General features: G+C 42.8%; 2 protein-coding genes and 2 long non-coding RNA genes across 13 annotated transcripts in view; 2 read left to right on the top strand and 2 right to left on the bottom strand.

The window, feature by feature from the left end:
- The first annotated feature begins 400 nt into the window (after positions 1 to 400).
- Positions 401 to 15,612, top strand: ARMC10 (armadillo repeat containing 10). Of its 2 annotated transcripts, XM_083701618.1 has the most exons (8): positions 401 to 718; positions 3,784 to 3,932; positions 5,242 to 5,376; positions 9,688 to 9,864; positions 11,149 to 11,220; positions 11,996 to 12,649; positions 13,007 to 13,911; positions 14,273 to 15,612. In XM_083701618.1, exons 1-6 carry the CDS (start codon positions 430 to 432, stop codon positions 12,251 to 12,253), a joined length of 1,080 nt encoding a protein of 359 aa, XP_083557744.1. In that variant the 5' UTR covers positions 401 to 429; the 3' UTR covers positions 12,254 to 12,649; positions 13,007 to 13,911; positions 14,273 to 15,612. The 2 variants fall into 2 exon arrangements, with proteins under 2 accessions (XP_083557744.1, XP_083557745.1); XM_083701619.1 differs by lacking the exons at positions 13,007 to 13,911; positions 14,273 to 15,612 and having other exon boundaries at positions 401 to 606; positions 637 to 718; positions 11,996 to 12,513.
- On the bottom strand, positions 3,830 to 8,059 carry LOC310826599. The gene is made up of 2 exons (XR_014555877.1): positions 7,725 to 8,059; positions 3,830 to 3,949 (listed from the first exon to the last, which is right to left on the bottom strand). It is a non-coding gene; the product is annotated as an uncharacterized lncRNA (long non-coding RNA).
- The window catches only part of NAPEPLD (N-acyl phosphatidylethanolamine phospholipase D), a 23,434-nt gene continuing 13,968 nt past the window's right edge, over positions 14,430 to 23,895 (bottom strand). For 5 of the 9 annotated variants that reach the window (XM_083701575.1, XM_083701578.1, XM_083701579.1 and 2 more), the window contains 3 exons: positions 20,355 to 21,001; positions 19,452 to 19,566; positions 14,430 to 16,827 (listed from right to left, as the gene is read on the bottom strand). In XM_083701575.1, coding sequence (XP_083557701.1) covers positions 16,699 to 16,827; positions 19,452 to 19,566; positions 20,355 to 21,001 — 891 coding nt within the window. In that variant the 3' untranslated portion in view covers positions 14,430 to 16,698. Of the gene's footprint in view, positions 16,893 to 16,983; positions 17,890 to 19,451; positions 19,567 to 20,055; positions 21,002 to 23,895 lie in introns of all 9 variants that reach the window. The other 4 variants (XR_014555839.1, XR_014555840.1, XR_014555841.1 and 1 more) reach the window with 2 other exon arrangements.
- Positions 21,011 to 23,203, top strand: LOC310826588. The gene is made up of 2 exons (XR_014555865.1): positions 21,011 to 21,695; positions 23,036 to 23,203. It is a non-coding gene; the product is annotated as an uncharacterized lncRNA (long non-coding RNA).

Raw genomic sequence — 23,895 nt, 5'->3', positions numbered from 1 at the left:
CACTATTCCACACCAGCTGCGGCCATTCCGTCTCCCCGGGAGAGGCGCGCCCTGAGGCCCCTCTTTCTGGGTTTAGGATTGCGCTTTTAAGTACTTCTCGTCCTACGAACTGCACTAAAAAAAATGAAGAGCGATGTTAAAAGAGGCTCTGAAGGGAGAAAGCGAACGGATGTTTTACTCGTGATCCCGTCGCTTCGTCTAGTTATGAGGCTGCAGTGGGCGGTGAAATAAAAAAAAACTGGGGGGGGGGGGCGCGAGATCTCCTCAGCGCGCTTCCTGCGCACGGAGTTCTGGATGCGGAGGGCGCCGAGGCGCCGTTGCCCTTCCAGGCCGCCGAGCGAGGGAGGCGGAGCCCGCGCTCTCCACTGATGGCCGCTTCCTCCCGGCTCTCTCGGCGGATCTCTGAGGGGTGTCGAGAGAGACGGGACCATGAGGGAGAGCGGAGGGTCGTCTGTGAGGGTGCGGGCGGGGCTGGTGGCGGGGCTGGCGGTCGGGGCCGGCGTCTGCTACTGCGTTTACCGAGCGACCAGCCGGAGAAGGGGACGCGAGGGGGGAGCCGAAGCCGGGGCAAAGCGGGGAGATGTGCGTCGAGGGCACGAAGCGCCCGTCTCTGGGGGCGGGCAGGGGCAGCACCAGGCGGCCGCCCCCACATTGCTGCAGAAAGTGTCGGCGATGCCCGCGATTTCCAGCCGGAAGGGGCCGGAAAAGCTTCGGCAAGGTAAGAGCGCCGGGCGCTTTCTTTTGTTCTTAATGCGTTTTCCAGCTGCCGAGTTTGCGCTTTTCAAGATGACAGTGAGAAGTCCCAGGGCCGGATTTACGTTTAAGCTAAACAAGCTATAGCTTAGGGCTCCACTCTCTTGGGGGCCCCAAAAATTTTTAAGGGGGGGGGGAACTGGATGTACATTTCCAATATCAAAACAAAAAATTCCTTCCAGTAGCACCTTAAAGACCAACTAAGTTAGTTCTAGGTATGAGCTTTCGTGTGCATGCACACTTCTTCAGATACACTGAAGAAGTGTGCATGCACATGAAAGCTCATACCTAGAACTAACTTAGTTGGTCTTTAAGGTGCTACTGGAAGGAATTTTTTGTTTTGACTATGGCAGACCAACACGGCTACCTATCTGTAACATTTCCAATATGTTAAGTTAGAGCTTAATAATTATTTCACTATTAATATACTTCTTAATTGTATTTCAGTTCAACAATTACTTCGATAAAATACATATTTTGTTATGTGCAAATGGTTTTTAGATACCCATTAGGTCCATAAACTACCATATACAGTTAAGTTAGAGCTTAATAATTATTTCACTATTAATATACTTCTTCTTAATTGTACAGTGGTACCTTGGGTTACATACGCTTCAGGTTACATGCACTTCAGGTTACAGACTCCGCTAACCCAGAAATAGTGCTTCAGGTTAAGAACTTTGCTTCAGGATGAGAACAGAAATCGTGCTCCGGTGGCGCGGCAGCAACAGGAGGCCCCATTAGCTAAAGTGGTGCTTCAGGTTAAGAACAGTTTCAGGTTAAGTACGGATCTCCAGAACGAATTAAGTAAACTTAACCCGAGGTACCACTGTATTTTACTATTAATATATTTCTTCTTAATTGTATTTCAGTTCAAGAATTACTTCGATAAAATACATATTTTTTTTATGTGCAAATGGTTTTAGATACCCATTAGGTCCATAAACTACCATATACAGTCATAACTCGGGTTGAAGTTGCTTCAGGTTAAGCGTTTTCAGGTTGCGCTCCGCGGCGACCCAGAAGTAATAGAACACATTACTTCCGGGTTCCATGTGCAGATGCTCAAAATGATGTCATGCGCATGCACAGAAGTGGCGAATTGCGACCCGCGCATGTGCAGATGCAGGTTGCGTTCGCTTCAGGATGCGAACGGGGCTCTGGAACGGATCCTGTTCGCATCCAGAGGTACCACTGCAGCATATATTCAATACAAAAACGGCAACAATTTGTTGTTGACAGAGGACAGCTGGACATATAAAGGGCCCCAATACCTTCAGTAGCTTAGGGCCTCATCGAACCTAAATCCAGCCCTGAGTACGCCAGTGGCAAGTGCAGAGAAATACAGCTGTGTATTCCTTAGACCACCTCATGAGAAGAGAAGACTCCCTGGAAAAGACTCTGATGTTGGGAAAGATGGAGGGCACAAGGAGAAGGGGATGACAGAGGACGAGATGCTTGGGCAGTGTTCTCGAAGCTACGAACATGAGTCTGACCAAACTGCGGGAGGCAGTGGAAGACAGGAGTGCGTGGCATGCTCAGGTCCATGGGGTCACGAAGAGTCGGACACAACTAAATGACTAAACAACAATCCCTTAGACCAGAGCTGTTTAGGACTCCTCGATCACTTGTCAGAAGCACAGTTCAAGGGGTTCGCATGTTATTTATGTACATGCTATTAACATAACATTGCCAGGGCCTGTCACTAGGCAGTTTGGCCTGCAGTCTACTACTGATAATAGTAGACTGCAGTTGTGCAGTTCATCCCATGCTTTGCTGCTGATTAGCAATCCATTCTTAGATTGTTAGTTGTGCAAAATATTATGACTCATTAAAGGCAGGCAAGCCTCTCTGCAGTTAGCCTGATCAGAGGCTCTTCTTTCCCCTCTTGCCATTAGATACTTTTTCATTTATTAAAAAATGAACCTTTTTATTCAGGCATCCATTGCTAATTATTAGTGAATGAGGTTGTTGATTCTTACCTAGACTAACTGCTGATAAGATATAATAACCTCTTTCAAATATGTCTCTCCCTCCTCTTCTTTCCACACTGTTTCCGAGGTGGCTTGGAGCCAATTGGACAAATGCAGTTTTAAGTAAAGAAATAAGGAAGAACCCAAGCCCACTGTCCTAGGAGGGAGAATGGATAGGAAATTCATGGTTATTATTAGTTCCAAGATGAGATGAAATGTAGTGAAATGAAATGAAATGAAATGAAATGAAATGTAAAACACTGGTTCAGAACAGACATCCTCAGATGGAGGGAGAACAACATTCATTGCTTTATTCTGCTCCATAAAAATCGAGTTAAATAGGACTTTATTATCATAACCATCTTACTAATTGGTTATTGGAGCTGAGCTAGTGTCACCAAAATGTATCTCTGTTTTAACACAGCCTTTTATGTTCATGTCAAACTTTGTCATTGGGCTATAATAGTTCAGAGTGTAGCTACACAGGTTTGAAACGCAAAGAAATACCTAATGTAAAATAAAATAAAAAGTTGTAGTGCAACTGTTTTAACTAGTGCATATACACACATTAACCACTGTAGACTACTGCAGCCTTTCCAATATGCAATGTAGAGGCAGGTGTTAACACTCTATTCCAGGGATGGGGAGTTTCAGGCCCAGGCACCAAATGTGGCCCTGTAGCCCCCTCTGTCTGGCCCTTGGGACTCTCTCCAAGTCACACACGCCTCTCCCCAGACCATATCCCTCACTTCCCCTGCTTTACACTCTAACAGTTTGTGCATGGCTGGAATGTGTCCTTGATGTCTGGGTAGAGAGGATAGGGAGTGACGTGTGAGCCTATGTAGCAACTAGCCCATTGCATAAAAGACAAACTAAAATGTGTTGCTCCACCCACTTTTACCCCAGGCCCAATCCACCACTGACATGATGATGTTGCCCTGGGAAGGCTGCCCAGAAGGGATTGTGGCCTTGATCCACTCCTTCCTTTCCTCTCCCCCCCCCAACAATTATATTACTATTGTAGAAATTGTTTATGTTCTAAAATTTCTAAAATTAGAAAACATGGATCTTCCAAAATCATCCCATGATCTGGAGGCACACCATATACAGAATCTTATTCGTTTACTTGACTCTACGAAGGATCCCACAATTCAGGAGCAAGCCTTGATTACATTGAGCAACAGTGCTGCATTCTCTACAAATCAGGTAAGTATTGTTCTTTGCTTAAAAGAAAAGAAAATATATGAAAGACAATAAGATAAAGTAATAATCATGTAAAAACTAATTAAAACAATGTAATTTGTTTCCTTGGGATCAGGATCATATAATCTAAGAGTGGGGTATAAATCTTCAAAATGAAACCTACAAGAAGATCTTGGCTTCTATTTAGGTTAGTGGTTCTCAATTAGTGAAGTACTTCAGACCTTGTTTTTTGAAAGCCATGGCTTTTGAAAATATTTATATCTCTATGATAGTTTTTGGAATTGTGAATTGTGCCACGGACCCCCTGGGTGGATTACGCAGACCCCCGGGGGTCCATGGACCACCAATTGGGAACCACTGTGTTAGGTAACTATAATACTTAGCTGTGTGTTTTTGTAGGACTAATACTACTTCCACAGCTTAAGTGACAGAATTCTAAGCAGACCCATAGTGCCTTGTCCCATCTCAACGCTAGTGGTGCCTCCAGACTCTCATTATCATGGAGAGGGCCTCAAGAACACGAACTTTCAGATTGCGCAGTTAGGGCTCTGTTGCTGTAGCTCAACAAATCCACTTTTTAAAAAAAGAAAGACTTTGTGTAGTTTGGAAAGGGATGAGGAAATGCATTGAAAAGTGTGAAATAAATGGATGATTAATGGAAAGATATATGAATACCCTGCAAGAAAATCAGGATAAATTTTCATTGTAATAAACCGCCCTGCAGACTAATCAGAACAAATGATCAGTAGAGGCCAGATATCATTTATCCTCTACATAAGCTTTGTGCAAGTAAATCAGGCTGAATGCTCAGTAAACAGTTCATCTGGAGGAGCCCTTATAGAGGAAACAGGAGATTAAGTTGAGAGTACTACACTGTTCTGTACCTTACCTCAATGAGAAAAAGTAGAGATTTCATTAGTCGTTGGCAAAGATGATGCACAGAGCCCTTTGCACGAGCAAACCGCAGTTCCATGAACACTTGTGAGGAAGTAGGCACTTTCATCCCCCTTCCAACTCCTGCATAACTCTGTCCCACTTGAAGAGAGTGTCCTGGTGTGTTGGAGTAGTTTGGGAGAGGTGGGAAGAGGGGGGAAATGATTCCTTCGCAGTGTCTACCCACATGCTCCACCTTACAGTAAATGCTATGCCTAGAGTAGTTTTTACAGATTAGATAAAAATGAAATCCAATTCCTTCATTGTATTCTTTGTTGATTCAAGCAGAATTCATATAACAATTAAAACATATTTTGTTTGGCTCCCGGAATGAAATTAAGATAATTGTATATCACACATTTTTCTGTTTAACTCGTAGGATATCATTCGAAATTTAGGCGGGCTTATCATTGTTGGAAAAATGCTTTCAGTTCCTGACACTAAAGTTAAAGAAAAAGCACTGAATGCACTTAATAACTTGAGTATGAATATTAAAAATCAAGAAGAGATGAAGGTAAGTTTAAAAGCAACAAACACTACTACAGAAAACTCTGTGCATAAATAATGAGTTTATATGAAGAACTTTTTGTGCAATCCCATTTAGATTCAAAGCAATGAAAGCTTTCCCGTTGACTTCAATGTGATCTAAGCTTTCCCCTGTAATGTTGATTAGGTAAATACTTTTTATAATGATTAATTACAGCATTTTATATGCTGCCCTTCAGTTAAAACTCCCAGGACAGCTCTCAAAGTCATAAGCAACACCAAATTAATAACAAAGATTAGCATAAATATAACTCAAAGGGGCTTTCCATATGTGGGACACCACGGCTGAAAAGGCCCTCTCTCTGGTACTACCCACCTGACATAAGAAGGGAATGGCATTCAGAAGAGGACCACTAATGATGAACAAAAAATAGGATGACTTACTTCTCTTGTCACAGTCATCCAACCTACATTACTTTAAGTTCAGGTGCTGTTCAAACAAGTGTTGAAAATAAATATAACGACATGGCAATTTTAGTATTTGTATTCAGAGGGCAATGAATTGGTTCTTGAATTTGCATGATGAAACCTAAAACTGTAGGGATAGTTGGTGGTGTTGCCCCTCAATCTACCGTATATACTCGAGTATAAGCCGACTTTTTCAGCACATTTTTTATGCTGAAAAAGCCCCCCTCGGCTTATACTCGAGTGAGGGTCCCACTGACCTGTTCTCTGGTGCAGTGCGGATGACTTGCGAGCGGCAGAGGCTGTTACAGTGGTGCCTCGCAAGACGAAATTAATCCGTTCCGCGAGTCTCTTCGTCTTGCGGGTTTTTCATCTTGCGAAGCACGCCTATTAGCGGCTTAGCGGCTATTAACGGCTTAGCAGCTTAGCGGCTATTAGTGGCTTAGCAGCTTTAAGAAAAAGGAAACAAACTCGCAAGAAATTGCAAGACGTCTTGCGAAGCAAGCCCATAGGGAAATTCGTCTTGCGGAACGACTCAAAAGACAGAAAACTCTTTCATCTTGTGCGCTTTCCGTCTTGCGAGGCATTCGTCTTGCGAGGTACCACTGTATTGGCGGCGGCGGAAGGAGCAGCCCAAAAGCAGCCCATTCAGGCTGCTCCTTCCTCCTCCGCCGTCTTTGCTGCTGTAGGCAGTGGCAGCGGAGGAACGAGCAACCTGAAAACAGCCTCCTCCGCTGCCGCTGACAGCGGCAAAGTTGCGCGTGTGCAAACAGCCCTGCAGTTGCACATGTGCAAACGCTTAAGGAAGCCCAGGCGTTCCGACGCATGCGCAGCAGTGCTCCTTTAATAACAAAAAACGGGCAAGGCGGCGGCGGTTGCCGTGGCAACTGCTGTTATGGTTCTTGAAGGTGCTCGCGAAGGGAAGCTGCCTCTCCTCATGTCCTACTCTACCAGCCCGAGGCGTGCAGGGCTGCCCCGGACGGTGCTGCGCTCGCTGGCTGCAGAGCCTTGACCTCAGTTTCTCACCTACACATTTCCGTAGGTGAGGCCACCGCCCCGCTTCCCGCACCTTGGCTTCCCTGACACTTCCCGCCGTACCTGGGCACCTCAGGGGCTTAAGACGCACCTTGGGGTCAGCGGGAAAAAGGGGCCTGCTTTGCTTTTTGCTCCCTCGGCTGCAAGCCCTGGGCTGCGTCTTTCTTGCCCGTGTGGGCGCCTCCCCTCCTGCGGGAAGTGAATGCAAATCTCCCAGGAGCTTTGAGGGGGCTTGAATTTGAGCCCTTTGATATGTGTATATCAAATGTTTTCAGACCGAAGGCTGGGTGAACCAGTGGGGTTTGTTGTTGTTTAGTCGTTTAGTCGTGTCCGACCCTTCGTGACCCCATGGACCAGAGAACGCCAGGCACCTCTGTCCTCCACTGCCTCCCGCAGTTTGTTCAAACTCATGCTGGTAACCTCGAAAACACTATCCAACCATCTTGTCCTCTGTTGTCCCCTTCTCCTTGTGCCCTCCATCTTTCCCAACATCAGGGTCTTCTCCAGGGAGTCTTCTCTTCTCATGAGGTGGCCAAAGTATTGGAGCCTCAGCTTCAGGATCTGTCCTTCCAGTGAGCACTCAGGGCTGATTTCCTTCAGAATGGAGAGGTTTGATCTTCTTGCAGTCCATGGGACTCTCAAGAGTCTCCTCCAGCACCATAATTCAAAAGCATCTATTCTTTGGCGATCAGCCTTCTTTATGGTCCAGCTCTCATTTCCATACATCACCACTGGGAAAACCATAGCTTTAACTATACGAACCTTTGTTGGCAAGTTGATGTCTCTACTTCTCAAGATGCTGTCTAGGCCTGTCATTGCCCTTCTCCCAAGAAGCAGGCGTCTTTTAGAGAGGCCCTTTTGGGGAGGGGTAAGCACCTGTGTTCTGTTGTCATCACTGCTGGAAACGTCAGGTAAGATAGCACCAGAATCCCCTTTATCCGTTGAGAAGAGGTTTCCTTCCTTAAAAATTAAACCTGTGGGCTTCCGAAGTTTAGTCCAGAATTAGCTTCTGGTCCACAAGATACCTTTCTTTCCCTAGGAAGAAAGGCTTTCATGGTGGCAGCCCCCACTGGAGGATTTGCTGCATCACAATCCTGGATTTGCATAAAGGCAGCAAGCAAAAGTGAAGTCAGGTTGCACAAGAGTAGTGAGTGTGGCATGACAGTGAGAAGGGAAAAACACTGAAAGGCTGGAGGGGACAAGGGAAACTGGCAGTTAAGAGGTTTGAGTAAAGTACTGTGGAATATTTGAGAGCTCTCATGAGACAGCTGAGGAATGGAAGAGGGAGTACAGTGGTGCCCCACAAGACGAACGCCTCGCAAGACGGAAAACCCGCTAGACGAAAAGGTTTTCCGTTTTGGAGGCGCTTCGCAAAACAAATTTCCTATGGGCTTGCTTCGCAAGACGAAAATGTCTTGCGAGTTCCTGCAGGGTTTTTCCCCTCCCCCCTTTTTCTAAGCCACTTATCAGCTGATCCGCTAAGCCGCTAATAGCGCTAATCCGCTAATGGGCTTGCTTCGCAAGACGAAAAAACCGCAAGACAAAGAGACTCGCGGAACAGATTCTTTTCGTCTTGCGAGGCACCACTGTAGTTTGAGTATAGTGAGAAGGGAGAGAGAGATGAAGGTTTTTGTACTTTTAAGGTTATTGTTGATACCATATTGTTTTTGTTGACCCTCTTTTCCACTTACAGAGCTAGTTTACTGTTTTTCTTTGAAATAAATGTTCAAAAACATTTAACCTACTGATCCCTCAATTAATGTAATTTTATTGGTATCTATTTTTATTTTTGAAATTTACCAGTAGCTGCTGCATTTCCCACCCTAGGCTTATCCTCGAGTCAATAAGTTTTCCCAGTTTTTTGTGGTAAAATTAGGTGCCTCGGCTTATATTTGGGTCGGCTTATACTCGAGTATACAGTGGTACCTCAGGTTAAGTACTTAATTTGTTCCTGAGGTCCGTACTTAACCTGAAACTGTTCTTAACCTGAAGCACCACTTTAGCTAATGGGGCCTCCCACTGCCGCCGTGCCGCCGGAGCACGATTTCTGTTCTCATCCTGAAGCAAAGTTCTTAACCTGAAGCACTATTTCTGGGTTAGCGGAGTCTGTAACCTGAAGGGTATGTAACCCGAAGTGCCACTGTATATGGTATTAACAATACTTTAAACATCTGCAGAGAAGAAAACAGATAACTCTACATTTAGAATATGTTGTTAACGGAAGGATTATTGTGATAAAAGGTTTTGCCAATTGTTTAAATTAGCAGCATTCGCTATACCTCATGTTAAAAAAAGGTACAGTGGTGCCCCGCAAGACGAACGCCTCGCAAGACGGAAAACCCGCTAGACGAAAGGGTTTTCCCTTTTGGAGGCGCTTCGCAAAACAAATTTCCCTATGGGCTTGCTTCGCAAGACGAAAATGTCTTGCGAGTTCCTGCAGGGTTTTTCCCCTCCCCCCCTTTTTCTAAGCCACTTATCAGCTGATCCGCTAAGCCGCTAATAGCGCTAATCCGCAAGTTCCCGCGGGGTTTTTTCGCTTTTTTTGCCCTTTTCCTAAGCGCTAAGCTGCTTAACAGCTGATCGCTAAAAGCCGCTAGGCCGCTAATAGCGCTAATCCGCTAATGGGCTTGCTTCGCAAGACGAAAAAACCGCTAGACGAAGAGAATCGCGGAACGGATTCTTTTTGTCTTGCGAGGCCCCACTGTACTTTGTCACTACCTTTGCTTACTTGTTCACAATTTGTGTTCAACAGCGATAATTCCTTGTTTTTAATGATAACAGTGGGATTATCACTGGGAGTGGTTTGTTCTAATCGTGTTTTTGTTTTTCCCTCCCCAAGATATATATTACCATTGTTTGTGAGGAGACAGATTCAGCTCCCTTGAACTCTGAACTTCAGCTGGCTGGGCTTCGATTTTTAACCAATATGTCTGTTACCAATGACTATCACTCCATGATGACAAGCTTCCTACCCTGCTTTCTTCATATGCTTTCGGAAGGAAATGAAAGAACACAGGTACCATAAGATGCTCTATCTCGTTAGGAGGAAAATCTTTTGGATTCTGCTTTTCTTGTCTGACGCAGTCCTTTAATTCTCTGTGTCTTAAATTACTTCAAAAATTAATAGTAGTCGTGCACATGAGTTAAAGGGGGTAGAAAATATTTTTAGCTGATTTTTCTTTACTCACCTCTTTTTAAAAAGGGAGGGAGTAGGACTATTTAGGCTTTCTGAACTCCAGAGCCAACTCAGAAAAATGTTAATTAGAAAAGGGATTTGAACCAGAGCATTAAAACAATTGCTTATTGGTCATTCACAAGAAAAGACCTTAGCAGGACTCCATTCCCTGTTCCTTTGTAAGTTAAGGGCACCACAAGATGGCTCTCTCTCATGCTCAACCTGTTTACTTTGAGTGAAAATAACAGCAGAGCTTGTTTTGAACAGTTCTGAATGTTTCTTCTTTAGATTACAGAAGCACACATTATTAGAAGAAAACAGGATTCTCTGAGAATTCAGGATAGATTTATACTTCTGAAAGATGGATGTGAATTTTAAATTAAGAATAGGTGCAAAGGCTCCTAGAAGAATAAGGTTGCTGTCACTAGTCAAGCTGCATTGCAGCTTTGGGGTTAGTTTACACTTCACAGCTCAGATTGACTTTGTGTTTCTGCTGAGTACTATGCAAGCTTCATTAATGTGTGGCCCCGAAATTCCGGATCCCCCCCCCCCAACTGATGTCAAAGTTTGGTGCTAGTTTTGTGCCACAAACCCTGCTTTCTGCACTGCCCTCCAGACTGAGTAATTGACAGTCAAACCAGGGCTCATAGGTTTACCCCCAAACCCAATGTCTGCTTGGCTACAGACTAGTTCCAAAGTGGTGTGCTGGTTTGGTGCTGCAAACCCCACTTTCTGTGCCACCCCCGAAATTGAGTGATTTATGAAGCTTGCAATGCAGGTAGCCAATTCTCGTACTGGTTTACTCAGAAATAAGTACTGATAAAACTTAAAGGGGGCTTATTTCCTAATAAGGACAAATGCTTGTTACAAGAAAATTAGGTTTATATTATTTTGCTATTTTTTCTCCTTATAATTTTGGTGTTGTCACCATGTTGAACTGCCAGAAAAAGTGGGATCTAAATTTTTTGTTTTATGATCTCCTAGCCTGCAGTTTGTAAGTTGTGTTTGCAAATCTTACTGATTAGTAAATTAGTAATATGTGTTCCTAATATTTCCTGCTTATTTTATGTGTAGTGTTAAATCCAAAGTATATTATTAAAATTAACTCTCCCCCTATATTAATAGGTTCAGGTTCTAAAAGTGCTTGTGAATTTATCAGCAAACCCAGCTATTACGGAACATCTTCTTAATGCTCAGGTAATGCTACTTTTTTATGCTTCTTTCAACAATTACTATATGAAGAAATAATAATAATAATAATAATAATAATAATAATAATAATATTTATTTATATCCCGCCCTCCCCAACCGAAGCTGGGCTCAGGGCAGCTAACAACAATAAAATAATACAACATTCTAAAATCATTTCATTATAAAATTAATTCAAATCAAATTGATGGCAACCATTGGGCTAGAGTTCTGTGAAGATTGCCAAAGGAGGGAGTCAGGCTGTGCCCTGGCCAAAGGCCTGGTGGAACAGCTCTGTCTTGCAGGCCCTGCGGAAAGATGTCAAGTCCCGCAGGGCCCTAGTCTCTTGTGACGGAGCGTTCCACCAGATTGGAGCCACAGCCGAAAAAGCCCTGGCTCTGGTTGAGGCCAGCCTAACCTCTCTGTGGCCTGGGACCTACAAGATGTTTTTGTTTGAAGACCATAAGTTCCTCTGTGGGACATACCAGGAGAGGCGGTCCCGTAGGTATGGGGGTCCTAGGCCTTATAGGGCTTTAAAGGTTAAAATAGCTATAGCTGAGTGAGCAGAGGTAAGGAATACTTCGGGTTAGTAGCTGGAGAATGCCTGAGGTGTATGGTGCTCAAAATTTGATTTTGAGTTGGCATAGGGAAGTTCAGAAGCTAGTAAATTACTAGAGCCCATGAAGGTGGGTAAGTGATACATATGATATTTACTAAAAAGAAGTATGTTCACTTGTTTTTTCATGCCTACGAACAACTATTTCTTGTTTGTTTAATTCTCTAGGCACCCTTCTTACTATCCCTGTTTGACACCTGCATAAACAAAGATGTTTTGCTCAGGGTCCTGGTGTTTGCCACAAACTTAACAAAACTTACGCAAAAGGACAAGAGCATTACTGTCCATCATCACAATGAAGGTTCAATTTGTTCTGTACTCTGGGGGAATACTACAGAGTGCGCTCAGAAACTAACATCTTTGTTGTCCCATCATGACACAGAAGTAAAAGAACAAGTGGCAGAACTGATAATGCAGCGGTGCTAAATCTGGAAATTGTTAAAAGCCTCCATTCAAAATCAAATTCCGGATGCAAAAGCCTAAGCTGATGCTTATGAATGTAGGACTCACAATATATATATGTAGGCCTACATGTTCATGGAACAGGAAGAAAAGTGGTATAACTTCTTGCATGTATGAAACTACTTTCAACCTCAATGGAAAAGCATTACATGGTAGAATACACATGGAAGTTGTAGATCAGTACTGTTCATTTATGTTACTAAATGCAATTTGTGTAGAGCTAATTTCTGTAGAAATACTTCAGCCATAACTTTGCATGTTTTGATTTAAAGCTCTCCCTGTGTCTCAAGAGTCCAACTGACTTCTAATAGGAGTTAGGCATTTTGTGTTGCTGATTTTATCCTTGCTACTTTTGGCACTGTGGTCTAAACCTCTCAGAGAGCCTAGGGCTTGCCGATCAGAAGGTCGGTGGTTCAAATCCCCGCGAGGGGGTGAGCTCCCGTTGCTCTGTCCCTGCTCCTGCCAACCTAGCAGTTCGAAAGCACGTCAAAGTGCAAGTAGATAAATAGGTACCACTCCGTCGGGAAGGTAAGCGGCGTTTCTGTGCACTGCTCTGGTTCGCCAGAAGTGGCTTAGTCATGCTGGCCACATGACCCGGAAAAACTCTGCAGACCAACGTCAGCTCCCTCGGCCAGTAAAGTGAGATGAGTGCCGCAACCCCAGAGTCGGTCATGACTGGACCTAACGGTCAGGGGTCCCCTTACCTTTAGTTTTCAGGTGTCTCAGACTTTTTTTTTCTATTGCTGACATTAAAGTCATTTAATTATTTGTAGTTCGGACATTTAATTATTTTTAAGATGAGCCAACTATTCTTATAACTGTTTTGTGGTGTCTTATGTTTTATTCAGTTTGTATATTTTTGTAGGCTGCCTTGATAGTATGAATATTTTAATTGATCTTGATTGATCTATCTATCTTCTTAGGGCTGAGAAAATCTGATGCTAGAATATTTTGGCTATATTCCAGAGCTTTAAATATGTAAATATGGAGAAAACTCCATAAAAGGGTAGAGCTACCTCCTCTATTGAAATGTATGAGGAACAGCTTGTGTATAGCAAGCTGCAACAGGTATAACAACATTTCCTCTGAGCATACAATGTTTTGTAATGTGTTGGCATTGCTGTCTCCCATACCCTGTTTTTATATACCAGTACAGTAAGTATTAAGATAATGAGAATCTGTGCTTTTTTATTTACTATTTAACTTTAAGCCCTCTAAAAAGAATAGCTTGCAATTATGCACACAAAAATTAAATTTACACCTCTGGAAGGAATTTATTTTTGTTTTGCAAAGATGGTCAGATTTATGTATGGTTGAGTTTATACTCGAGGCAGAAACCTTGCAGCCTGGTTATGACAGATTTCATCAGTCACAAAAGGATGTTACTGCCCAGTATCTTACAGATGAACATAAGTCCTCCAACAAGTGAGCTGTGAACATCAGTGTACCCAAAGCCATAATTCATTGCATTTGTGTTTTAGTAGCTCAAACCCATACACCTGAATAAAATGTAAAGTAGCAATTAAATGAAAAAGTAGTATGTTTCAAATGCAGTGCCATAGTACTCTCCCATTTGTATTTCACAGCAAATACAAGTATGTAGTGATGTAAAACTGCAAATAGTATAAAGGTAAAGGGACCCCTGACCATTAGGTCCAGTCGTGACCGACTCTGGGGTTGCGGCACTCATCTCGCTTTATTGGCTGAGGGAGCTGGCGTACAGTTTCCGAGTCATGTGGCCAGCATGACTAAGCCACTTTTGGTGAACCAGAGCAGCGCATGGAAACGCCGTTTACCTTCCCGCCAGAGCGGTACCTATTTATCTACTTGCACTTTGACGTGCTTTCGAACTGCTAGGTTGGCAGGAGCAGGGACCGAGCAACGGGAGCTCACCCTGTTGCGGGGATTCAAACCACCGACCTTCTGATCGGCAAGTCCTAGGCTCTGTGGTTTAACCCACAACGCCACCTGCGTCCCGAATAGTATGTTGAATATTATTCTTTAGCTGAAGATAAATCCTACTAAAGAAAAATTGGGAGAGAAAAAGGAGCGTAGTTAAATTAAATGGTTATTTCTTATTGTGAGATTCCAAGTCAAATTAACATAACATACTCAAAGTATTATTCAATAATATGACTACTTCTGAGCAAGAGAAATCTTTATTTTGTAAATTAGTTTTACTAGTTTGACACATGTATAATTGGCCATTTTTTTACAATGTTGAACAAATTAATATCATGCTTTTAAAATTTTATAAGCAATTTGTACATGTTTTTCCACATCATTCTGACAAACCAATTCATTTGAAACCCACAGTTGGCGGCACGGAGCAAGAACAAACAAAACAAGCGGAATAAAGATTTCGGAGAACAAACGGTTCCAGTTACACGCAGCTTGCTTATTCTCAAAACAAGAAGTGTCCAGGCCTGTGCTAGAACAATTTCACAGTGACAACACAATGCAAAGTGTACAGAGATTCTGGCCAGCAGCAACATAAATAGGCATTTTTTTTGTAGTTAGAACTCTTTGAAAAGGCACATTTTATAATTTCAAAACTTGGCTCTTACATTTGCAATTGAAAATGTACAAGCATTCAGCAAAGTCAGTGTTTTGTTCAAAATGTGCTTTTAGCAACTAGTTGTGTTGGAAGACACCATCAAAAACCCTCTTAGTTTCCAACAGCTACGAAGGCACAGGGCACATTCTCTAAGTGATCATTCTGCCAAAGGGAGGTAATGGGCTGGGACTATTCACACTAAAGCTGCAATACTCAAAACATTTTCCATGTGGCTACTATATTGGTTGTAAAACTCAAAACCACTTCTATCATGGTAGTTTCAGGATCTTTAAGTAGACCAGCGCAATCCAGTATTTTATACCAAGTGGGCTGCAAGAATACTTTGACACGGAACCCGCAGGCCACACACTACCTTACTGCACAGGCCCAAATTTGGTACCCATCACCCTCGCAGCTCTCATGCTGCCTTTCCACAGCCAATAAGAAAGGTGCAAGGCTTTCGGAAGGAGGCATGAGGCCCTGACAGGGTCCCAGAACTCCCACCTTCTTCCCAAAGCTGGAAGAGCGCTAATTAAGCTTTGGGAGGGAGGAGAGAGGATTCTGGGACCCTGTCAGAGCCTTCACGCCTCCTTCCCAAAACCCAGTGCCTCACTTACCCGGCTTTGAGAAGGCAGCGCAAGGGCTGCAGGGGGGGAGCATCAAATGTCGCTGAGGGCCACTAAAAAGGCCTCGAGGGACACATGCGGCCCTCAGGATGCATGCTGGACTGCCCTGAACTAGATCATTTCAGATTTTAGCCTAATCCCCCCCCCCAAAAAAACCAAGCCCTTTCTGATGTTAAACAATAGTAGCTAAGGCTGTGCTCCTAATCCCACTTATGAGGAAGGAAGTCCCATGGAATTAAATAGGACTTGATTCTGAGTAGACATGGTTAGGATTCTGCTTTAAAATATGCAATCTGAAACATGCATACTAGAAAGGAGGTTCTATCACTGCAGGCCTGGCATCTGAGTAAGGATGCTAAAGATTAGAAAGTGTGTCTATTTCACAGGATAGTGGGATGTATGCAAATGAAGGTTTTGATCCTAATCACCTGACAAAAATTAATGGTAATTCAGCAAGACCTTCCAGGTATATGAATCCACACATACCATCGTTTTCAGGAAAACCTATCCTCAGTTTTCTAATTCCACCCAATTCCTGTTGATCAGATCATTGGTGGAAATGATAGAGTGCCTTAACTGCTCTTCCCACCCCACTCCAAGGCAGAAAGGGGTCTCACAAGCACAGCAATGCATATGGTAAACTAGTGTGAATATGAACCCCTGGCCTGAAGGCCATTGCCAATGGGAGATTTTACTATAACAGACTTGCAGTCAAATGCATGCAGAAACCAATTTCTATACATAAGCACTTTATCCAACAGAAGGTTACACTCTCTGTGCTCCAAATCTTCATGTGTATGTAGGGCTTGTTTTTCAGTGTTTTAAACCAGAAATCCGATTTTTAAAAAGGGAGAGTTAAAGCACTTAGCAGTTCAGTGAGAGAGGGAGGGCTGCCATGTCAAGAAAGCCTTGAGTTCACAGGTCCTCTTGGGTCTTGTGGATTGCGGCCTAGTTAATCTCTAGCAGGTGACCTGCACTGGTTTTAAAGAGGTGAAATGACTTCACAGGCAATGGAATTAACTCCTTATGTACACGGCATGTGCAGCTAAGTTAATGCTATCAAGTGCTATTTCATTCATTTATTAAAAACTTGCAATTTTGTAAGGCTGGTATGCAAACTCCTGAAATCTTAAAAATCCTGTTCAAAATTTTACAAAAAGGTATCAACCTTAATTGCTTCCCCCACCCCCAGATACAATTGATAAGAAATCGATTTCCCCCCATTTTTATTCAAATCCATCCTCGTTAATATTTAAGTCTCGTGATTCACCATGCTTTAAGACAAAGAAATCTTCAGTTTTCAGCCCGTATCTGTCTAGAGCTTCCATCAGTTTAGCAGGAGGATCCAAGTAATACTGTGGAGAAAACAAGCAGTCAGGACTGGATAAGCCTGTTGTGAAAAAGCTTCATAAGTATTATTCTTAGTTATCTAATAAGTAGCAACTGCAGATTGAGAACTGTAGTCATGGTAAATTCAAGAATAGCTCAAACACCAGTTTGAAAGAACATACTGTACTTTAGTCTTGCAAATTTAAGGGGAATTCTGGTTCCACTGAAATCCAATAAGACTTCTTTTTCCTTCTGAAGTCCTTGTTAAGCTCTGAATGGGGTTACCCCCTTGAAGCATACCTTGTATTTGTGGCAACAAGTGTTATTGAACTGATCCTGCTATTTCAGGATGAATCAACTGCTCTGTGCAGCTGTGGTAACTTGTCCAGACAGAGCACTCTGGGACTGCACACCGCTTACAAAAGCTATGTTTTCCGTGAATAAACTTCTTAGATATTACAACTGTTCACGAGAGCAGTTGTTTGGACCTCGGTTCTTGCCGGTGAATGATCACATGCAGTGGATTGTGAGCACAATCTTTCCAGTTAAGTTTATGGGAAAGTATGAAGTGCTCGACAAAGGCAGATATTCCTAGAAAATATTAGAAAACCATGGGGCCACAGCTCAGTGATGAGGCAGGAGGAGGCTTCTGCATACCAGTTACTGAGAAACATTTCAGTCTCAGTTTCAGTCTCCAATTAAAGGACTGAAGGCAGGATAGGGAAAACGCCTTAGAAACAGCCTAGCTCAACACAATGTGTTATTAGTTTTCCACATTTGGAAAGTATTATTCTTAGTTATCTAATAAGTAGCAACTGCAGATTGAGAACTGTAGTCATGGTGAATTCAAGAATAGCTCAAACGCCAGTTTGAAAGAACATACAGTGGTACTTTGGGTTAAGAACTTAATTCGTTCTGGAGGTCCGTTCTTAACCTGAGGTACCACTTTAGCTAATGGGGCCTCCCGCTGCCGCCGCACCGCCACCGTGCGATTTCTGTTCTCATCCTGAAGCAAAGTTCTTAACCTGAGGTACTATTTCTGGGTTAGCGGAGTATATAACTTGAAGCGTCTGTAACCCGAGGTACCACTGTATCAAAATATGTTTACTTGCTGCAAACTTGTAAATGAAAAGAACTGTGCCAGAGAGGATTAAACAATGCCTACATTCTACGAAACCCTCGGGCTGCTACAACTGACTTATCAAAGTCCAGTGGCCTGATCATAAATTTTATGACAGAGATGCCTCTCCAGTTGTGCACGCCACCTTTTGACAGTAAATGTTTAAATAGTGTCCTTACCGGCCTTCCTTTAAATTTTTTAACATATAAATTTCCCAGCAGAACTAGTTTACATTCTGAATCTCTGTACTTAGCAGTGCATGAAATGTGGAGGATCTGTGGGGTTCAGAATCCTTCTCAAGCACCCACCAGAAAGTTTAGGGATTTCATAAACATTAATGATTTCTGATTCTAATTCCAGTTTTAAGAATCAACCATGGTCTTATATGCTCAGCCCCTTCATCTGCAGAGCATCATCCTGTGTTGTTGGCCAGTAAAATAATAATAATAATAATAATAATAATAATAATTATTATTATTATTATTATTATTATTATTATTATTATTTTATCATTTATACCTCACATATCTAGCTGGGTTCTCTGGGTGGCTGGGGGTTAGTTTCTTCATTATGCTAGAATGTCAAAGAATGTTGGGGTACTGGCACATATGTATGCTGATATAATATGATATGCATACTGATAAGATATGATTCTGTTACACATTCAGGAAAACCAGTTTCATACCAAGTGAAATTGCCTCCAATGATTTTGTCACTCTAACACAAAGCAACTATTAATTCAGTCCATAAAGACAGAGCAACTAAGCTGTACACAATCTCTTAAAGCACCCTTGTCATTGTTTCTTTAGTAGTTTGCTTCAGAGTATCTGTAAGACATTCAGACTTACTACTAAGCAAAATTTAAGTCAAACTAAAAACTGAGGGGGGAAACCTAGCTTTGACAATACACAATTAGTTGTATAGAGAATCGACTGGCTTCAGAACTAAAATTGACAGCCTATAAAATAATACTAAAATCAGAGGCCATTTTAAGCATTTGAAACACCTTGAAAACTGCTATGGTCCATAAGAAAAAATCATAACACTACATGACTTCTTTTTTATATATAGTTAAGTTTGTTGGAGCTCCTATACCAAAAATCCATTCAAACTAAATCTCCATTCAAAATTACACACCTGCAGAGGAAACAGCCCACTATTCTGTCCTTGCCTCCTTCCAATTAGTCTCCACGGAGGGTGGGTAATTCTGCTGCCTCTTTGCATCAGATATAATTAGATCACTTAATCACACCTGATACAGAGATGCAGTAGAATTATCTTTCCTCAGAGGATGCTGCCTACTGCATTTCTTCTTGAGATAATGTTCCTTCCAATCAAGGGACACAGCATAAAAACACAGAGGATGTGAATTTCTCGCATACACTAAAACTCTGGGATGTAAGTGAATGATACTTTCTGTTTTCAGTCAGAAGAAAGGATATTTCTGCTATCAGGCTGGAACAGACAGTTCTAGATGCTACCATTTTGAATGGACATCCGCAGCTGCACAAATGGTTAGTTCACACCTACCTCATTTGCTAAAGCAAAGGTTCCCCAGTGAATTCCAACAGACTTCTTTGCTTGTACATCAATATGAATCCTTACTGCTTCTTCGGGGTCCACATGCTGGTATTTCATAAACCACCTACCAAAGAGGGAAAGAGCATTTTTTCCTTGCCTGTTACACAGACATGCACTGGCCAAGTTAAGGTTCCCTTACTGCCCTTCTCAATCTGTTGCATAGCTCTTACTGGTCCAATTTGTTCCCTTCTCCCATACTGCTAAAAGAGATTGCTCACTTATCTGTTAAGCTGCATCTCAATCATTCTAATGCATCTCAATCATCCCATCTTCCACAAGGCATCTCAATCACATTTAGTTTTCCTGTAATGCAAAACTGGCAGCCAATCTTCACCTACCCCTTGCCCATTAAGATCTAGCCTTTCGTCCTGCTTGTCTTTAAGACTGTGAGCTTTCATTGGCCCCCTTCAGATGACATAAACCATGGCTTAACATAAATCAGCAGCATGTATCACTCCCACTGCCCTTCTTCCTTCATGCAAGTAACAAACCAAGAACCTTGGTTTTCTGTGATGTCCAAAACAGTGCTCATGTTTTGTTTCTCTCCAAATACGTAAACCATAATCTGAAGTCAACTGTTCTTGGCTTCATAGTTGCGGTTGAGGAAGGAAGGAAGGAAGGAAGGAAGGAAGGAAGGAAGGAAGGAAAGAAGCCAGCTGTCATGATAAGCAAAGGTCTGTGGTTTGTTACTCACACTAGAGGAGGAATGAAGCAGGAGTGATTTGGCATGGTAGGCCAATGTGGCTATGACACTGCCTGTGTTTTGCACATCTTACACATTGTTGGTGCTGTATATAAACAGTGGTAGTTTTGTATCTTTGGTCACAGGCTCCAGTTTATTGGCTTACGTACCTTGGTTCATATGCTCCAATGGGAATAGCTGCAAGATCGAAAGGTCCAAATCGCTTCCCTATCTCCTCAAATGCAACACAATAGCCAGTATCTCCTGCAAAAAAGAACCTATTCCAGGGCCCCAAGACAGACCAGCTCCCCCAGAGAACTTTGTTGTCATCTGTTGCAGTCCTCTTGGACCAGTGTTGGGCAGGAGTAAAAACAAATGTAACTGCGTCATGACCAGGAACACAGTTTTCTCCCCACCAGTCCAGCTCAATTACATTCTCACAGCCACATTTCTGCATCCAGTCTAAAAGACCCAGGGGCACAAACCATCTCAGGTCACTGCCAAAGCGACTGTTTAAATTTATTACGGAGTGGTAGTCCAAGTGGTCGTAATGAGTGTGGCTGATCATCACTGCATCTATTTTGGGGAGTTGATCTACAGTACACGGAGGTCCTCTAAAACGCTTAGGTCCTCCAAATTGCACTGGAGAGGCCCGCTGGCTGAAGATGGGGTCAGTAAGAAGCGTGAGTTCATCCATTTCCACCATTACAGAAGCATGGCCAAGCCATGTTACGCGCATACCAGCTCCGGTTTTTCCAGCTAGTTCGGGGTTTTGAACAAAGTAAGGTTTCAGTACTGGAAGCACTCTGTCAAGTTCCTAGCAAAAGAAAACAAGGACACAAAATTAGAAAGCACACCTGGCTTACAAGCAGCAAGTGTTTCATCCACCTTGGACCCTTGAGGCAGAAAGCCTTGTTAACTCTACACCAGGCATCCCCAACCTTCGGCCCTCCAGATGTTTTGGACTACAATTCCCATCATCCCTGACCACTGGTCCTGTTAGCTAGGGATCATGGGAGTTGTAGGCCAAAACATCTGGAGGGCCGCAGGTTGGGGGTGCCTGCTCTACACCAACAAGATGTAATATTAAAGTCCATGGTATAAATACACTTGAACGTCATTTAGCGTAGACCAATGCTGCTCATGGACTTGAGCATCAAATATTTCCTCAGCGCAACTAAGCCATCAGTTGTCTACCAGGCCCTTAGTGACTTCAAAGCAACTGGGCCAATGGTAGCCAGAAAGGAAGTGACACATAGGCTCTGCATCACGAGTCACAGGAGGCTTTGTAAATGTAAACAGCACAGCAGAGGGAAGGGTGGCAGCCCGCCTCCTCCCTGCTTGGCTAGGTTTCTATTTGCAAGACTTCCAGCATACGAGAAACGTGCACAATGACAAGAATCATTTGCATCTGACACATCCAGCCATTTCAGATTAGTATGATGCAGATCTGCACGAGTTGTACATAAGGAACCCTGTTTATGTGCATGAATCACCCTTGGTATTTCAAGGTAACGAGTTTTGCTTGCAGCTTGGATTAAGGGAGGTATTATAGGAGGGTGAAGGTCCAACTCTGCTTGCAGATAACACTGACAGATAACATTTAGAAAAGAGATGACCAACAACTAACAGCAAACATGAAAATCATTTCCCAAATACAAAGGGCATTCCAAATTATTATTATTATTATTATTATTATTATTATTATTATATATTGCCCTTCATCTAACGATCACAGGGCGGTTTACAATATAAATACAAAAAATATTTATTATAGGGCCCTGCTCTGCTTCTCTCCACCTGACTTGGGGCAGGGCCTAATAGGCTCCATGGAGGAGTGCTGCTGCTGCTGCTGGGCAGAGAGGACTCCGTTTTTGTTTTTAATTGCTTTTATTTTTTTTGTATGTCATTTTAAATTGTGATTTATATCAGTGCTGTATTTTTAGTCTTAGATTTTATGATTTATATGGAAATTGTTTTCCATTTGGTTGTGTACTTTTTGAAGTGTTTTATTTATTGTTTATGACTTTTCTTGCGTTGGTCATTATGTAAATCTTGTCATGTTGTAAGCCGCCCCACCTCCCAGTTTAAAAGGGCATAGATTGTTTCATTAGCCAAAGGCCTGGGAGAGGAGGAATGTTTTTTCCTGGTGCCTAAAGATATGTCACGAAGGTGCCAGGCAAGCCTGCCCCAAGTGAGGAGCCATCACAGAAAAGGCCCGTTCTTGTGTCGCTTATCCTCCAGACCTCTCACAGAGGAGGCACACAAAGAAGGGCCTCCGATGATGATCACAGAATCTGGGAAGAGGTGGTCCTTGCGGTATTGAGCCGTTTAAGACTTTATAGACCTGCAGCAAAGGGCAGCCCCCTCTCACCACTTCTCAAACTGCTCTTACCATTAAAAAGTTTCTCATATTCAACCAAAGTCTTTCCTTCTGTAATTTAAACCTATTAGATCTAGCCCTGCTCTCTGCAGTAGCAGAGAACAACATTTCACCATTATTTTCTAATTTGATGCTGGTCAAAGGTTAGCCAAGGACAGGGACATCTGCTAAGGAGTTTAGACATGAATTTGTGTGAATATACAGCAGGAGACACTGTCATATTTGGGGGGTAGTCATTGAAAATGCTGCACAGCCTTGCTGTCTGAATCTGACAGAGAAGGCCTAATTAAAAACATGTTCTCAGTAGATCTCAGGTATCATAATGGAACACATGGGAATAAGTCTCAAAGGGATACGGTGCCTGAACTGTTTAGGGCTTTATAGGGTACACAAGGGATGCATGTACACACTGCTACAAAAAATGAAAATTATTCTTCCATCTGTAATGTTCTGAATTATTCGTTCCAGTTTTGCTGGAATGAAGGGGCAAGTAACTACTCAAGGAATTCACATCCCACTCCTAACTACGTGTTCATTCACCTTAGCAAACGTCTGTTATTGCAAAGCTATGCTTGCTTATGTGTAATGCTTACTGTAATGATATAAACTAAGAAAAGTGCTGTGTTTAAAAAAGAAGACTGAAACTCTCAGAATAATGAATTTTACAGCAAATACAGCATCCTGCGCTTTTTCAGCACTGCTACAAAATTACTGCATATGCACCGCCAGCATAAAATTGAAGCTGCAACTCAACTCTGCCTTCTTATACAAAGGCTAGGAATTCATTTTCAGTACCAGAACTATAATCCCAGTCTTGCCACTCAAAAATCAAACCCAGTTCTAGGGCAATGTAGGACAAAAGCCTTTTAGTTGCTATTGTTAAACAACTGAGAGTCAGAATCCTTGCTGATCTACTGCAAATCCCTCAGAGATCTACTAGTAGACAGGCAATCCATGTAGAAGGCTGCCTTCAACTCTTGGCTGCCACAGAATTAGGTGACATGACAAAGGCAGTGTTATCCCACACTTTCCAGTGTATTTTTCTGTTACGAAAAGTCTGCTTTTGGAGGGAAGTGGGCTTTTTGTGCAAGACATCCCAGTCAACTATAATTGCACAACCTAAATTTACCAGTATGTGATTGAATCCTACCTGAAAATAGCAATAGTTTGGAAGCACAGATAGTCTATTTATTTATTTACCACATTATCTATTTACTTGCCCCCCACTGCGCGCCTCCACCCCAGCTGCCCAGCCCACCAGAGGGATGCAACATTTGCCACGCCACGGGCACCAGCAACCCACGCAACACCACTGCATGTAATATATA

Source organism: Podarcis gaigeae, assembly GCF_964106915.1.
Source record: "Podarcis gaigeae genome assembly, chromosome: 10".
Taxonomy (NCBI): domain Eukaryota; kingdom Metazoa; phylum Chordata; class Lepidosauria; order Squamata; family Lacertidae; genus Podarcis; species Podarcis gaigeae.
This window is presented reverse-complemented; position numbering and strand designations above follow the sequence as displayed.

Excerpts from the sequence above, each read along its gene's own strand:
- ARMC10 (XM_083701618.1), top strand. The coding sequence starts at position 430 with ATGAGGGAGAGCGGAGGGTCGTCTGTGAGGGTGCGGGCGGGGCTGGTG. Across the intron at positions 5,377-9,687 it reads AAAATCAAGAAGAGATGAAG|ATATATATTACCATTGTTTG; the intron begins GTAAGTTTAAAA and ends TCCCTCCCCAAG. Across the intron at positions 9,865-11,148 it reads AAGGAAATGAAAGAACACAG|GTTCAGGTTCTAAAAGTGCT; the intron begins GTACCATAAGAT and ends CTATATTAATAG.